The sequence below is a fragment of the Neofelis nebulosa genome, chromosome 6 (assembly GCF_028018385.1).
Source record: "Neofelis nebulosa isolate mNeoNeb1 chromosome 6, mNeoNeb1.pri, whole genome shotgun sequence".
NCBI classification, from domain to species: domain Eukaryota; kingdom Metazoa; phylum Chordata; class Mammalia; order Carnivora; family Felidae; genus Neofelis; species Neofelis nebulosa.
Window position 1 is genome coordinate 40,032,738 of NC_080787.1, and position 17,581 is coordinate 40,050,318.

At 38.1% G+C, this 17,581-nt stretch overlaps 1 protein-coding gene across 5 annotated transcripts in view; it reads left to right on the top strand.

Moving 5' to 3' along the window:
• ZFAND3 (zinc finger AN1-type containing 3) overlaps positions 1–17,581 on the top strand; it is a 330,104-nt gene that overhangs the window by 268,559 nt on the left and 43,964 nt on the right. For 3 of the 5 annotated variants that reach the window (XM_058733790.1, XM_058733792.1, XM_058733791.1), the window contains one exon: positions 3,601–3,666. The exons of the other annotated variants lie outside the window; for them this stretch is intronic. In XM_058733790.1, the coding sequence (XP_058589773.1) occupies positions 3,601–3,666 (66 nt within the window). The remainder of the gene's footprint in view (positions 1–3,600; positions 3,667–17,581) is intronic. 5 annotated transcript variants of the gene reach the window in all.

The following is a 17,581-nucleotide window of genomic DNA, read 5'->3' on the forward strand; positions in this document are numbered from 1 at the left end:
TGTCCAATTATCAAAGCTGGGATATATTATCACTGCCAGTTACTCATGCTGTCAATTTGTTTTGGCTCAACTATGGTTCTATTTGTAGTTTACTATAATGTAGTGAATACATTGGATTGGGTTGTTAGTTTAACAAGCTCTCTGGAGAACACTTTCATGATGATGCATGTTGAGATATGCTAGGTAGCCTTAAAGTTATTTGCGTATTTGCCAAAGCCTACAGAAATTCATTCATTAGGAATTTTAAAAAGGATCAGCTCTCAATCTACAGATTGAGGTAAAGATTACATTTGTAAACATGGGAGTGTTAAGTCATGAGTCCCAGCTAAATTTCTGTAGGGGTCTTGATGTGACCAATTTCTCCCTTCTCTCATAATTTTACTGGATGAATTATGTTGTATCCTTTTAAAAAAGTATTCCATTAGTTAGGTTGTTATTGACTCTTGTGCTCTGTGCAGCTTGCGATGTTGTGGGTACTCTGTGATCTTGGCCAGATATTGAGCTGGGAGTTAAAGAAAATGTTATCAGAGATTAGAACTGACTGGGTTGTTAATATTTACATTGTGTTCAGCTGGTTTTAAAATGTGCACTAAAATTGCTTCCTGTGCCCACCCGAACCTTTTGCATCAAAATTTCCAGAGTCTGGGTCTGGGAATCTGTATCTTGAAAATGCTCCTTTGAACTTTCTGGATTCTGAAAATGTTCTAGTATATTTATCTGATAGTTGTTATGCAAATATATATATATATATATATATATATATATATATATACACACACATATATATATATATAAAACATATATATATAAAACATATATATATATAACATATATATATATAACATATATATATATAACATATATATATATATGTTAAAACCCTTCACTGTGTCTATTTAAGATTTACGTGCTTCATTCTAGTATTTTCTTTTTTTTCAATGTTTTTTTTTTTTTATTTTTTTATTTTTTTTATTTTTTTGGGACAGAGAGAGACAGAGCATGAACGGGGGAGGGGCAGAGAGAGAGGGAGACACAGAATCCGAAGCAGGCTCCAGGCTCCGAGCCATCAGCCCAGAGCCTGACGCGGGGCTCAAACTCACGGACCGCGAGATCGTGACCTGGCTGAAGTCGGACGCTTAACCGACTGCGCCACCCAGGCGCCCCTAGTATTTTCTTTATCTAATACCTCAATTTAAAAAAAGCTTTATTTATTTATTTATTTATTTATTTATTTATTTATTTATTTATTTTTTTCAACGTTTTTTATTTATTTTTGAGACAGAGAGAGACAGAGCATGAACGGGGGAGGGGCAGAGAGAGAGGGAGACACAGAATCGGAAACAGGCCCCAGGCTCCGAGCCATCAGCCCAGAGCCTGACGCGGGGCTCGAACTCACAGACCGCGAGATCATGACCTGGCTGAAGTCGGACGCTTAACTGACTGCGCCACCCAGGCGCCCCTAAAAAAAGCTTTAAAAAAAATGCACTCTCCCGATTTCATCAAGCAGCTTGCAGTGGTCACTTAATAAACACTATTAATTGCCCACTGTTGACATTGTCATGACCCAAGAGTAGATGACAAAGTAGGTCTTGGCTCTTGGGAGCGTAAAATCTGGTGGAAGAGAAAGTGATGATACATAATATAAAGCTTTATATAGTTTATGAAGTCTTTTTGTACAGATGATCTCATCAACACTGTGGCTTATGGGCAATTTATGACGTCCATGTTTTTTATTAAACTTACCCAGGATTACTGAGCAAGTAGGGAGTAGCTGCAGGACTTTAAATGGAGTCTTCTGTAACAGCCTATCATTTCCCAGAAATCAAAATGCTTCGATTAACAACAACAACAAAAAACAAAACTAAAATCAAAAACCTCATGTGGAGGAAAAAGCTAACTTATTTATGGAACTATAGAAGCCAGTGTCAAGAGGGTTCTTATGGATGTGGGATCTGTATCTGTTTTCCGGCAGCCCGTTTTCTCTTCATGTTGCCTATTTGTCATGTCACAGTTGCCCATTTGGACTCTGGAATTTTAGCATGTTGAGCTTTCTCTAGTTTGTGATGTTTGTAGAAAAAATTTTAACTGAAATGTCTTGCTTTTTTGGCCTTTCTAATTTTCAGTCCTTCATTTTCAAATTCTTGAGATGTATTTCCAGGTGATGCTGGCCAGTGATAGATATCATTCTTCCTGATTACATTTAGCATTTATTATTTGTTCCATAGTGTTTGGTACTTGATCATTTCCCATTCAGCTCTTTTTTGCTGTCATGTATTGTTTTTTCTTTACACAAATTTTGTCTTCCTAACAGGAGTATAAACTCCTTGAGCATGAGACTAACCCATGTGGTGACAAATAGTAGGACTTACTAAGACCTGTTTGACATTAACAGTACACCTGCTTGGTTTTTCCTCCCTTCTGTTTCCCCTCTGTGTTGTCTTACACCCGGTAAGGTTTGCTGCTCTTATGGCGTTGGGGTAGGAAAGGGTGGAACTAATGATGAACTTCTTACGTGGGATCTCCAGGTCCCTAAACCTATGGATGTTGGTGGCATGAACTCATTCACCTCAGAGCTCTTTCACCTTTCCTTCCTTTTCAGTGGGTAACTTCAGTGATAAGAAGTCTTGTCATTATTGGCTTACAGCTATGCCAAGAAACCATGTATCCCTTTGCTAGTCATCATCACCTGAGGAACCTTTTCAGAATAGTGTAACATTTGCCTGTTTTACTCCTTTATGATCACCACCACTGCCCTTCCTAGGGTATGTCAAGAACCACTAGTATTCATGTTTATACAGTAACTTCCTTTTTCAGAAGGTAGGGTGTGGTCTCCAGTATGGGAGTGTTGGTGTATATATATCAATATCAACTTAAGAATTTATTGATGGTCCTGATTGTGCAGAATGAAATTACTGCTTTTCAAGCCTTCACCCAGTATATAAACTGACTATATCTCTTGCATACTCTTGAATTATGTCTATCTACTAGATCTCTGGGCTCACAAGATTCCATAAAAGCCCCTCTTTCTATCATAGTCTTATAATTAAACTAGATATTCTTCCTTGTTCAGTAATGCTCTCTTTATATATTAAAATGATCCTTATTTCTTCTGTAAAGCAGTGTTTTGTTCCTTTGGGTGTTCTCCCTCTTTAAGGCTATGGGCAATTTATTGCCCATTTATTAAATACAATAAATTTAAAGGTAGGGTGACTGCCGAGATCAACTTAAGAGGGAGTGCTCCTGCTTATTGCTTTGTGGAAAAACTCATCTTCCCAAACTTTTGGGTAATTTTCTCTCACCTGCATCAGAATTCTAGTTAAAATTATATCCTTAACTTCTGAACATTATGGAACTCAATAATTTTTTATGAAAAGCATGTTGTAATTTAGAAAGACTATGGACCTGTAGTCTAAACTGCTGAGCTAAAATTAGGTCCTTAGAAATTAGCCTTCCGCTACCACCACCATCTTTCCTACTGCCCCTCTTCATGCATATTTGCAGGTTGATCCCTGCCTTTTTAGGTTTCTCTTTATCCAGGATAGCAACTTTGGGCATGTAGAAGATATGTCCTGACTGATGTGCCTGCCTTTCTGTTTCTAGGTGGGCCATGCACAGACACAGCTCATGTCTCGTTAATCACACCAACCAAAAGATCCTGTGGTACAGGTACGTACATCATTCTTATCTGGATTCATTCTTATCTGGATTCATTCTTATCTGGATTCTTCACAGAAATTAGTTACTGGTTTAAACATGGTGTCTTTGCCAGGGCATTCTCTAATTTCTTACATCAGTTGTGAAGGTGATATATTTATTATGTGCTAAGTTCTGGGAGTGGCAGTGGAGTGAACAGGGGGTCACAGTGGTGCTCTTAGAAGTCAGAATGAGTTAATGCTGGCAGCTAGAACCAAGAAGGATGGACATGAAAATTTACCTACTTCCTAATATCTGAAGAATACTATTAAGACATGAAACATACAGAAAATACAAGTAATTGCCTAGTTTCTGGCATGTGTCTAATTTGTCTGTCTTGGACCTACTGAAAAAAAAAAAACATTGTTTAGATGGAGGTGGAAGGTGAAAGAAGTTGTGGTGCAGATAATCAGCGTTTTAACTTGATAATTGTAGTATCCTAATAGTTTCAGAAGATTTTTTTCCATTTGTCTTAAAGCCAGAGGTATGCTGAAGTCATTCTTTTTAGATGCATTGAATCCCAAAAACATCTTTGTGCATCTGTGACATTTTTATTAGACATGAAGTCATGAATCTTACAACTTTCTAAAGAGCAGTCGTAATGTCCATCACTCCCTTAGTCTGTAGCTTCATTTACTTTAAACAATATTTGCCTTTTCTAATAATGCTGCCTACTATTTAAAATAAAGATTATATTTGGAGGAGTCAAAGTAATTATATTGTTTTTCTAAAGGTCACAAAGTCTTTTTCCCCAGTAGAAATAGCACAAACTATTTCTGTGTACAAAGTTAAACTGAAACCTCAGTCCCTTTAAATGCTCATAGTTTTGATGTTAAACCTGAAATAGACCTGTCCTTGCACAGTTTTAGAGTAAGATCCAGGCATTGAACTCTGAGGAACTTAAATTTACTCTCCTAGTATTGAGGCAAGGTGTGAGATAGTCCTGGCATGCTCTCATCCTTTCTGTGCCCAGCACCCAAGCTCCCCTCAGTAGTTCGTGGTTAAGATAGAAGTGAGCTGTGTCATGGGGTAAGACAGGCCATCCCGACCAGCCAGTAAGAAGTCAGAGAGCCAGCTTCCTACCCACTTCAGCCAGAAGCTTGGAAACACTCAGAGCCCTTTCATCTCAGCACTTCACATGCACACTACACTTTAGTCTTTCTTCTTTCCTTTCAGTCTTTGATCTCAGGGCAGACTTTACCATTGGGACTACTAACATGTTGAGGTAGTCAGGGAATGGGCCTCAAGTACCTTGAGTCATCCTCAGAGACTTAGGAAGGAGGCTCATGCTCAGCTTAGACACTGAAACTAGCAGGAACCCTTCCTGAATATCATGTACTTGTGTGCTTCATTTTCTAGGCATATCTGTTTCCTCTGTTCTGCTTCATATATCCAAACATAATAACAGTGTTCATTGCATGCTTACTACATTACCAGGTACCATTCAATATGCTTTACATACATACCCATTTCATCTTCAGAACAGTTCTGGAAGATAATTACTCCTCCTTTATAGATGACATAAATGGGCACTCAGAAAGTTAAGTATATTTCCTGGGGTGGTAATATTACTAGTAAGAGTCAGGACTTGAACATGGATCTTTTTTTTTATTAAGTTTTAAAATTTAATTCCAGTATAGTTGACATCCAGTATTATTTTAGTTTCAGATTTACAATATAGTGACTCAGCAAATGTGTACATCACTCAGTGCCCACCATGCTAGGTGTACTCTAATTCCCACCACCTGTTTTCACTCATTGCCCCACCCACCTCCCCCTGTTTACTGCCACTTTGTTGAACACAGATCTTTGAGATGCTAAAGCCATTGTTGTTTTCTGCAATATAACGTCACTGGGTATTGCATTTTATTGTAATTACTTATACTCCCAGCCAGACTGTGGAAAAGCATATCATTGATGAATTATGGAGATAGAGAAACACAAGATTTTGAAACATAGCATATTGTGAAGTAGTTTGAAAATGTAAGTTCTACAGGGTGCCTGGGTGAGTCAATTAAGTGTCTGAATCTTGATCTCAACTCGGGTCTTGATCTCAGGGTCATGAGATCAGGGTGTGAAGACTACTTAAAAAAATAATAATAAAAGTGTGAGTTCTAGAAGCAAATCAGGTGTCAGATCCTAGCCTGACCATTTACAAAATGTGATTCTGAATAAATAAGTTAACCTCTCAAAATTTGTTCTTCATCTGTAAAATGGATAATGAATCTGTCTCGTAGGTTTGATGTGAGAAATACTATGCATAAAGCTCACATAATAGGTCTTCAATAAGGGTAGGTGCTGTCACTAAAGATTATATGTATATGATTGCCAACTGTATACACATGGTATTGATATTACATTAATAGGTAGTTTAGGCAGAAAGGAGTAGATTATAATTTACCAGAATGTATTGCCATATCTACTTTCATTAATTGATTTTATGTTGATCACATTCTGTTCACATTATGTTGTTGTATGTCAGTACTATGTTAGGAACTGAGGAGGGTAATATTTTTAGGTCTCCACAAATGAAATGATAAGGGAGGCATTGAGCTCTCAGTCATACATTTCCAGGCCTCATTTTGGGGGAACACATACCTCTTAACTAAAAAGAGATTGAGAATTTCTGTCTTGGAAGGACATTAATGCAACATGCCAAGTCATCTCCAAAAAGTCTGAAAGAAAGTTGAGATTTCTTAGCTTGGACATTAAAGGCCGTCAGGTTCAGCCTGCTGCACTTCTTTTCAAGAAACCTATCTGTGCCCCCTCAGGCTCCTTGAGCTAGGTAGATGACTTCAGCCTTACACAATGGCTTGACTCTAGAGGGCAGAACTTCCTGATTTTCAAAGGTAGATTTGCTTTGGGAATCACAGGTTGACTGTCTTTGTTTCCATCTTGCTGTTCTGAAATCAGCAGGTAGCTCATCGTGGGGATTCTGGGCATTTTTCCTATGAATCACCACCAATTACTTATTGTTATGTTGCTACAGTGTCTTGTATTCTTTATGTCTAAGTTCTTCAAGAATAGGACTCATGCCTCTAACACATGCCCTGTAGTGCTTCTGCCACAGTGGGTACCATAACAGTAGCTCTCCTAACGGTCTCTCAGAACACAGGCTTCAGGCATAGATGATCAGTAAAAGATTATCTTACAGCCACATGTTATTTCTTAGGAGCTGTAGAGTGAGACCTTCTGACTATACCAACTCTTCCCAGCTAATCTATCCATACAGATTTGGTCCTAAAGCATCCTCTAGCGTAATAATGACGTGAAATTAGAAAAAGAATACGTAACTTAGTCTAGAATAAAGTGGTTCTTTAAGTCGGTGGTCCCTGAAGAAGGGCACACAATATATAAAGCCTGTCAAGTATAGGGAGAAAATAGTAAAAGCTCTTTATGTCAGGCTTTTAAAATTTCTATTTTGCAGATTGATTTCATGATTATATATTAGTCCATGCACATACTTTAAAGCAAGCAAATACACATAGAAATATATATTTTATTTTTTAAATGTTTATTTATTTTTGAGAGAGAGAGAGCGAGAGAGAGACAGAGCATGAGTGGGGAAGGGGCAGAGAGAGGGGGAGACAGAATCTGAAGCAGGCTCCAGGCTCTGAGCTGTCAGCACAGAGCCCAATGTGGGTCTCGAACTCAGGAACCACAAGATCATGACCTGAGCCAAAGTCGGATGCTTAACCAGACTGAGCCACCCAGGTGCCCTGAGAAATATGTGTGTGTGTGTGTGTGTGTGTGTGTGTGTGTGTGTGTGTATGTGTATGTATGTATGCATGTATGTGTGTATATATATATGTATATATATATACACATAGCTATATACATACATATATATAGGTACATAGCTAAATGTCTTAGATAGGTGTTTACACTCAGAAAAGGTTAGTGACCTCTTCAGTAAATATGTCATTTCTTTTTAGTACTTTGAAAATTAGATATGAAGATTAGCATCAGACATGTTATTATATGATTTTAATACGTGGAATGGTTGATTATGTCTCTATTTACATTTCAGGTGACTACTTCTTGATCAGTGGGTATTGTAATTTAGAGAGGTGGACAGTGGTGTAGAGTGGTTGGTCTGCAACCATCAAAATGAGAGGGGGAACTCTTTTAGAAATTGCTTTGTGAGGATTGTGAGTCTCAGAAGCAGATTACAAAAAGGAACAGTAGTGGCAAATGAAAGATCAGTTTGTATTTGTGAGCTTGCTGAGAAATGGCTTTTTGTTAGATGCTGGCTTTTAGCCACATAGAACTATTAACATTTAGACTCTTTGTGATCTTTGGATGGAAAACACACACACACACACACACAAACACACACACACACACACACACACACACACAGTGATCATTGTGGTTTTCAAGCAGAGAAAAATGAAGTGAAGGTGCGTGTGGCTTTGTGATATCAACAGTCAGCAAAGAGTTGAAAAATGCTGCCAAGTCCCAGGTTGCTTTTGGTTAGAATGTGAGAGTTAAAGCATTTCATACTTTCAGATTACTAGAGAGAACTTACTTTCTTCCAAGAGCTCAGAATGGTTTGCACATGTTCCCTTGTTAATTCTCACAACATTCTTGCCAAGAATGAGTATATTATGAAAGAAATAGTTCATTTTCCTTGGTAACAGACTATCGGAAGATTCCCTTTTGTCCTTCATCTTTTCTATCAAGTTCTATCTTAAGCCAAATGTTGTAATCTAAGCTGTGATCTAGATAGTTTTATTTGGAAGGTATTTGGATATTTAGGTGAATATTTTATGTGGTCATATTTTTATGGTTAAAGTGCCTTGTGGGACAGGAGGGAAGTTTGTTGCCTTTTTGTAGGATTTCTTGTTTAAAGACCTGTAGCTTTTTCTTTTTTTTTACAGAGAGTTACAGCAAAAGAAATATGTTGTTTTGTGTTTCATTTATTGGAGCTTGCTATTGATGAACTTTAAATTTTAAGCTGTAATTGACAGAACCATGTCTTGCCTGGAATTTTTGTGGAGAAATGGTCTGTCTCCACAAGGACCCTTGAACCGTAACTAACTCAAGGACCCTGATCCTTCCAGGTGAGGCAGTAACCAACTCTTCACTCTATGCTAGGTTGAATATATCAAGGGGTAGACTTTTTAGTGTATGAAAAAAAGGAAATTGCTCCTTACCTAATTCACCACTCTTATGTGCCTTGATTTTGTTTTTTCATTTTATAGCTTCTTTATTTTGGAAGTTAAAATAGGGAAAAAGTCATAGGCAACTTTCAAACTTAATGGTACTGCCAACAGCCTTTTGGTTTACCGTATCTATATTCAATATATTCTATATTCAGTTTTACTCTTCTTCTAGCAAGTATGTTGAGTAAATAATATTCTCTCTGATAGACTTGAAAAATGATGGTTTTTAAATGCTGTGTGTATGTTAAAAATGTGATTATAATTAGTAGAATAGCAAGTAAAATAACCATTTGTGGGGCCATAAGGGAGTTACAGTACTGCCTGAGATGAAAGCAGATGGGACTAGAAACTGTCCCATTAAACATCAAGGCAAGTTTTTGCAGAAAGTATCATCAATTCCACTCTATTACAAGAAGCATGTTATTTCTGTTTAACTGTATAGCCCTTGCATGCTTTCTTTTCTTTTAAAACTTTTTTTTCTTTTTTCTTTCCTTTTCCATTCCCACCCACCCCCCACCCCCCCCTCGAAAACCCATGTTTATCCTTTTGGGTTACCTGTTTTCCTTTCAGTGTGATGAATAGTGACATGAACTAGATACCCTTGTATTGTTCATTGTTTCCCTATTCTCCCCCAGAACGTTTTCTTGACTCACTTCTCTCAATCTGCTTGTGATATTATTGTCTGTTCTTACAAAGACAAGAGAATTAAAAAAAAAAAAAAAAAAAAAAAAAGACAAGAGGAGAAACCCCCTTTCACCTGGGAGTTAAGAGAAGATTGATGTGCCGAACACTTTCCACATCAGTGTTCAGAAGCCAGTTAAAGGGAAATGTTTCATTGTTGTTAGGTTTATATAAGATATTTTAAATTGATTCAGAAGCTAAAGGGTGGTAGTGTTAAATCAGAGGTGGCTCTGTAAATCTGAGAAATACCTACAGTTGTATGTTTTACCTCCTGGTAGAGTCAGTATTCATGGAAACATTTCAACCAGCTGTATTGGTCAGTATTACATACTGTCTGTGGCGCTTCTGGAAAGGATGCTGTGGAGCTTTAAAGAGAGGTGGCTTTGGGCATGAGTTCAAGTGTAATTCAGTTCTCTTTTTCATTCTTTTTCTCCTGGGTCCTTCAGGTATAGCTTTTCCCTCAGGTCTGCAGTATCAGCATTTGAGACAGAAAATTAGAAATTTGACCTACTTATGTAATATGCAAGTTCCCATCAGGAGACTATTAGGGAAGATATAAACCTTTCATTTTTTATTAGCATTTAATGTAACCATTGAAGAAAGATCAAAACAGTAAATCTGTCATTGCAAAGAAAAAAAGGATTAAAAAAATGTTTTACCTTGTGCACTCATCATCTTGGGTCCTAAAAGAGTTCATTTGATTCCTGGGGTAGGGGACAAGATGAATACTGCATATTTGGTAGGATTGCAACATTTCTCTAAAAGGTCTGTCTTCCTGTGTTTTATTGTAGAAAACAAGCCACAGGTTATCTTAGTATGTTTTAGTGGCTATTTACTGATACTCCATGTTTTTTGACAAGTACGTGGAAAACTGGGTAGGGAAATAACCTGCTAAATGCTTTTTCTTGTGTTGGTTTATTTTCTGTAAAGACTTTCATCTTCCTGAGTTGTTGCTTATATTAAGAAACAGAATGAGGTAGCAGGACACTGTATAAATAGATGATTTGATAGTCAATATGTGAATAATAGGTGATTTTAAAAGCACCTCACACAATGTATAGATTTCAGAAAAGTTTAGGGAGAGGAAAATTACAGGTTACCTGTACTTGTAAATGAGAGTTTGGACCCATTGCCACTAATCACTGTGGTTGCATTATAGGCCAGCTAGACACATAATAATGTCTAAGTTTGCTGGACTTGAAGCCAAAGGTTTGTTTCAGAGTACTTGTTTGAATTTTGCTCATAAGAAGTGGTAGCTTCTCCTCTGAACAAAAGCTGATAAAAGTGAATATCAAGCCAGGGTGCCAGTCTTGTCAAGAGGCAATTTTGCATTTAATGGATAAAAATACACTCCAGTATTAAAAGGAAAAGGAAGTGTGATGAGGATTGCTGCTATTTTGGATGTGTGTGTATGAGAAGCATTGGCTTTGGTGTTGAGCTACTAGTTACTATTGGTCCACATGCTTTGTGTAAATTCAGTTTGCTTATTTATTTGAATGCAGTGAAAGCTGTTCTGTGTGTGTGTGTGTGTGTGTGTGTGTGTGTGTGTGTGTGCATGCGTGTTTGCATTTATGGTCATTTATTTTATCATAGCTTGCACTCTTACCAAGGAGAAAAGCCTTGAACTTCCATTAATTAGCTGTTCTATTGCTCCACTGGGGCAAAATGCCTGAGCCAACACTATTTAAAAAGGATATCAAGGGAATTTAATACCCCTCTCCTCCTTTGAAACTTTTGGATTTTGGTGGGGGGCAGCGGGGATGTATCTGGGGATGCCTTTCAGGTGCTGCTCCATAGCACATGTGTGCCTTTTAGAGGATAGCACGTTAGAAACATAGCTTTCCTAGAGCAGTCTTACCAGAGGAGCGTGATAGAACAGCCACAAAGCTGCATTATAAATCATCCAAGCCTTGCGATGATACTGCCCATTAAGGAGACTCTTTTTTTTGCCCCGCTCAGTTCCTGGCTGTATTAATAGAACAGCGCATCAAGCAAGGCTGTAAATAAAAGTTATTACCTAATAGGTGGGTACCGAAGTGGAACGGACGGAGCTGAGGCATGGAGGCCTTATTACTGCTCATCAGCAATTATAAACAGGATAAAGTGTCTGGGACTTGCGCTGATGCAGCGAGGGCTAATAGAGGCTGGGAATGACACTAGCCATGATAAGGTGATGTATGCTGATGGGTTTTTACTGCCTCATCGTGCTGCTTGCTTCCAAGACAAGTTGTGTTATCCGTTTTCCTTCTTGCTCATCTGTCTGAAGAGACAGTCTCATTGCCTGTTCTGTCAGCAGGTGGGCTGGCATGTATTCCTCACACCTGTGTCTGCTTCTAAGGCCCCCCCCCCTTATGAATCTTAAGAAATATTTCATAATCATGGCCGATTAAAGCTATAATCTTATTGTATTGCCTGCTGTCATGGTTATAGATCACACCTTCAGAAGTGGTTGCTTATGTGTAATATAGGACCAGCTGAGAGATACTGTAGTCACTCAGCCAGTCCAGTACATTATTAAAAGACCACTATGACAGTCCAGTGGTAAATTCTGTAGGAACATGCAAAAGAAGTGATAGGCGTGCATCTTGCCCCTGGCAGCTTATGCTATAAAGAGACCAGAATGGTCTGGACTATAAATAAGTCCAGAAACAAACACAACTAATTCCATTTTTAGAGAGCAAGACATATAACTAATGTTTATTTTCTAAAGTGAGCACAGGGAGGATTAATTATGTTAATTATTACAAACAAATATAATACTAATGTATCTTTTAAAAGGATTATCTTCCTGATGAAATGCTTAAAATTTAGTTCCTTAGAGCCAGTAGGAGTGATAAGGGGACACTGGAAGGTGGAGGCAAAGTCTAGCAATAGGACTTTGCTTTCCAGTGAATGGAAGACAGCAGGTATGACTTGGCATTGCTTTTGAGTAGCAGATAAGCACCTAACACTTGGGAAAATTGAGATACACCTCTATTCTGTTCAGCTCTGATCACTCAACTTCACTAAATCACAGTAATTAGACCTTTGGGATAGGAGAAATATGTAGCATAGCTACAGAGGAATGCTTTGAAAAGGGCTTACCAGTTTGATCCAGGAGTTTATGGGCATTCTGGTAGTTCAGTTGCCGTTTGTGCCTTTATCAACGTTTTTTATTTATTTTTGGGACAGAGAGAGACAGAGCATGAACGGGGGAGGGGCAGAGAGAGAGGGAGACACAGAATCGGAAACAGGCTCCAGGCTCCAAGCCATCAGCCCAGAGCCTGACGCGGGGCTCGAACTCACGGACCGCGAGATCGTGACCTGAGCTGAAGTCGGACGCTTAACCGACTGCGCCACCCAGGCGCCCCAGCCATTTGTGCCTTTAAATGAATACATCTCTTTATGTATTACCTTGAAAACTAACTTGTCAGGAGACTTCCTGCTGTTGGAAAAATTGTGGTTTTTCTGTGGAGCTCTTTGATGCCTTAAGTTATGCATAGGTTTGGCTCATTTTTAAGAATGTGGATATATGATAATATTACAAACCAGATAAACTAAATTAATGTTACAGTCTATAAAGTGTCTTGCCACTGGGCTAATGTGGATAGGTTTTTCCTTTTGTGTATAAAGTAATAATTTGACTTACCAATTCCTCCTTATCCCATTTTTTCAAGGTGTTTTGTGGGTAGTGGTCAGTGGATAGAGGAAGAGAGATAAATTTGAGAAAAATGTTTTAAAATAATAATAGGATTTAATGGCTGATTAGAGTTGGCTCAAGAAAGAATGCAGAGTTGAAAAATTGGGGATCTGAGGGAAGAAAGATAATGGTTGATGTCAGGGAAAGAGTGAGAGGAAAAACTGGTTGAAACTATTTTCAGTTTCTGATGAGCTAAATTTTAGGTTATTGTGGATAGTCCTATAGAAAATTATAAATATAGGCCTAGTTTGGAAATCATTGATCTAGAAGCAATGATTAAGAGTGTGAAAGTGGGTAAGAGAGTGACTTATAGAAGAATGAGGGGCTGCTAAGGACTGTACTTGGGGGGCTGGGAAAGGGAAGAAGAAACCAGTGAGTTAAGGAAGCTAAAGAAAGGAGCAAGCCAAACACAGGATCTTGAAAGATGTAAGAGAATAGGGGCCAGGAGATATGAGGACTCAGGAAATTGTTGCCTGTGGCTATCAGAATATCATTGGGAAACATAAAAGAAGTTAGTGTGTCATGGTGGGAAACCAAAGTCTGATGAGCAGTCATTAAAGAGGTTCTTGATAACAAGGAAATAGGGGCAGCAGACAGAAGGCGTTCAGTTAAGGAGTTAGGTGAGACATTAAAAACCAGTAAGTAGTGGTGGTTGGAGAAGGAACGGAGTTAGGCATTTCTTAACATGGAGGTGGTTAAGGTAGGGAAATATTTTGCCCTTGGTAAGCTACAAAGGAAGGGATGATCCAACAATCACACTACCCAGTATTTACCCAGAGAATACAAGAAGGCTAACTCAAAGGGATACATATACCCTTATGTTTATTGCAACATTATTTACAATAGCCAAATTATGGAAGCAGCCCAGGTGTCCAGCCCAGGTGATGAATGGATAAAGAAGATGTGGTATATGTATACAATGGAATATTACTCAGCCATAAAAAAGAGTGAAATCTTGCCATTTGCAACAAACGACATGGATCGGGCTAGAGAGTATAATGCAAAACACAACACATCAGAGAAAGTCACATACCATATGATTTCACTCCTATGCAGAGTTTAAGAAACAAAATGAACAACCAAAGGAAAAAAAATTACATAAAGAGAAGGGAGAGAGAGAGACAAAGACAAATAAAAAACAGACTCTTAACTATAGAGAGCAAACTGATGGTTACCAAAGGGGATGCGGGTGGGAAGATGGGGGAAACAGGTGATGGGGATTAAGGAAGGCACTTGTGATGAGCAGGTGATGTTCTGGAACTGTTTGAATTACTGTATTGTACACTTGACACTAATGTAAGACTGTATGTTCATGAAGTGGAATTAAAATTAAAACTTTTAAAAAAAGATACAAAGGAAAGGTACACAGGAAGGAAAAAGAATAGAAAATATTACAGGGAAATAGAAGAGATACACAAAGAAGATTTTTTAGACGCAAAAACTCAGAAGCATTAGTTGCCTCTAGTAGCGTGAGGCATGAGGAAAGAGATACAGATATAGATAAATAGGTTTTCTTTTTTTAATGTATAGACAGCTTGGGTACATCTCATCCCCTACATTTACTGAGAACCACAACTTTCTGTTTGAAGCTAGAACCTTTTTTCTTCCACTGGTGACTAAATCAGAAATCACAGTCCTGACTTTGCAGGTAACTTTTATTTTAAGAGGGCTAAACACTTTTTCTTCTGACCCTCCCCAGACCCAACTGAAATAAAGGCACAAAAATAATGGTAATGAAGACTGAACCCACTATAATAAATATAATTGTGTGTGTTTAACATAATCAACAAAAGATTTTAAACATATTTCTAGCCATTTTAATGGGAATGGGTGGAGGCTGAAACTTCGTGATTGCAGGGGTGACAGCCACTGGTGTGCAAAGAAAGTCTTAAGCAGAGTGAGAAGCAGGGCAGAAAACGGGGGATCCACTGAAGGTGTATTTGTAGGATGTGGTGGTTGACGAGGCGGGCTCTAGAGGACTATGTGGGTTCCCATTCCGGTTTCCCAACCACAGGAAGAACTGTTGGACCTCTCTGTGAGCCTCCATTTTCTCCTTTGTAAAATGACAGATTGAACTGTAGAGTTGTTATGAGGGAAATGAGATAATGCATTTAAAGCACCTGACATAGTGCCTGATAAATGCTTAGTAGGTAGTAGAGATAAGATCAGAAGGTACCTGATGATGAAAGGAGATGGAGGAGAAACTTGAAGGAGGAAAGTAAGAAAGAACTCCCAACTCCAGTAGTCTGGTTAGAAAAAGACATGGAATTGGAAACTGGTAATGAGGACCCAAAGCCAAGCAGATGGAGAGTAGAGGTCAGTGAGGTCAAGGGAAGAGGGGAGAGCCATTAGCAGCCCCTATTTGAATGGGTGAGGGCTGTGAATGACAGGAAGCCCAGAAAACTCTTTCTTAAGAAAACTGGACATCAGAATTGGGAAAATCAAACTTCTTTTTTGTTCTGTTTTATTTCTGGGCCTAGTTTTAAAAGTAAAATTTTAATATTGTGTGTATTGGTAGAAAGTAATCCTTATAGCGATTTCACAAGCTTGACTTCAAGGAAAAAAAAAAAAAAGAAAGACATTTCTACATCCTGAACTCTTCTCTAAGCTTTTATATTATAATTGAGAACTCCTTTTCTTTCTGAAGCAAATCTCAATTTAGGAGCCACAGAAGGTTGATAGTTTTCTTGTGGTTAAAATCTTGATGAAAAAGGCTGGCTGTTACATTTAGACCAACAACATGAGAGAACTTTAGCCAATAAATTCACTTCTTTATGATTAAAAATCAGACAGTTTAACCTTGGAAACATTTTTGTCATGGGGGACTTCATATTGTGATTAGTTATCTGAACAACCAAGTGCCTCTGTGGGCTCAAGTTAACCAGCCTCCCACTCCATATGTATAATTATTTTTAGTGCATACACACACACTGCTATAAAAGCTTATTTGGCCTTATGCTCCCTGCCGTTCTGAATTCTCTGTTTCATTACCAGTATCCACCTACAGAGTTTCAGAAAACCATTCCCAAGTAGCAGAACACAACTCTGAATTTTAAATAAACCACATCTCTATTAGCTCAGTGGACAGGGGAATTAGTTGCATGCTATGCATTGCCCACATCCATCCACCCCATCAAAACTTATTAAAAATGTATATACATATATAAGCAAGAAAATGGGGCATTTAACTCAGACTGTGTTAATTTCTGTGTTACTTTAGCAAGGGATAAAGAAAGACAATACAACAGACAGTCTTTTAAGATTTTTACCTTGAATATGGGCCAGTATTTACTTGAAAAAATATATTGAGCACTGCTTTTTTTTTTTTTTTTTTTTGACAGAATGTTGAACAACTCTTTTCCAAAGATGTTGTTACATTGCAGCTTGAGTTATATGTCCAAATATGCAGGATGACTTTTAAAAGAAAGTTGGGCTGGGAAGGGAATATGTGTAGTACTGATATGAATGGGAGGTGTTAGCTGCAGCAAAGTCTGTTTTTCAACTTGGCATTAACTGATAGTTCCTGTAAGTGACAAGGATTCAGATCTACTTTTTCTTTGGCCTCCTGTTGATAAATCCGTTTCTAGAAGATTAAAATCACATCTTAAGTCTTGGTCATCATCCTTCCTGGAATAGCAGTTGCAGTAATTGATGCAATTAAAAATGGGTCCTTACTGGGATTGGAGGAAGTATAGATTAAGGAAGTGATATGTAAAAGTCTGACTAATCATTAAAATGTACTTAACAGATAAGTGTTGACTTCACTACAAACCTGGAGAAGCATAAGCGTTGACATTACTGTTGATTACCTGCTACAGCCATCTTGCCATGCACTTTCCTATCAGACCTAAGCAGTGTCAACATCTGGGAAATAATTTGGCAGACACTCTAGCCAGTATGCAAGTGTGGCTACCCTGGAATATAGGTGTTTTGGGTTTTTTTTTACACAATTTCAGATTTACAGAAAAGTTACAAGAAAATCAAATTCTCACTTTATTGTGCCCCCACCTTCCCATTCCCCAGATTTAACATTTTACTATATGGGCTTTTTCTACCCTCCCCCCTACTGACCTCGTGTGTGTGTGTGTGTGTGTGTGTTCGTTCCATATCCCTAACCATTTGAGTAAGGTGCCTTTATTATGCTAAAATCTTCAGTGTGTAATTCTTAAAATCAAGGTATACATAGCCACAGTACAGTTTGCAAAATTGTGAAGTAAACATTGATGTAATATATAGTTGATTTTCTAGCATGGACATTATGATCAATAATCTTTCAGTGAAGAGTGGCTGATGAACAAAGTCAATTGAATTGAGGTTAAAATGTTAGGCACTTGATCCTCTCATGTTTCACATATGAGCT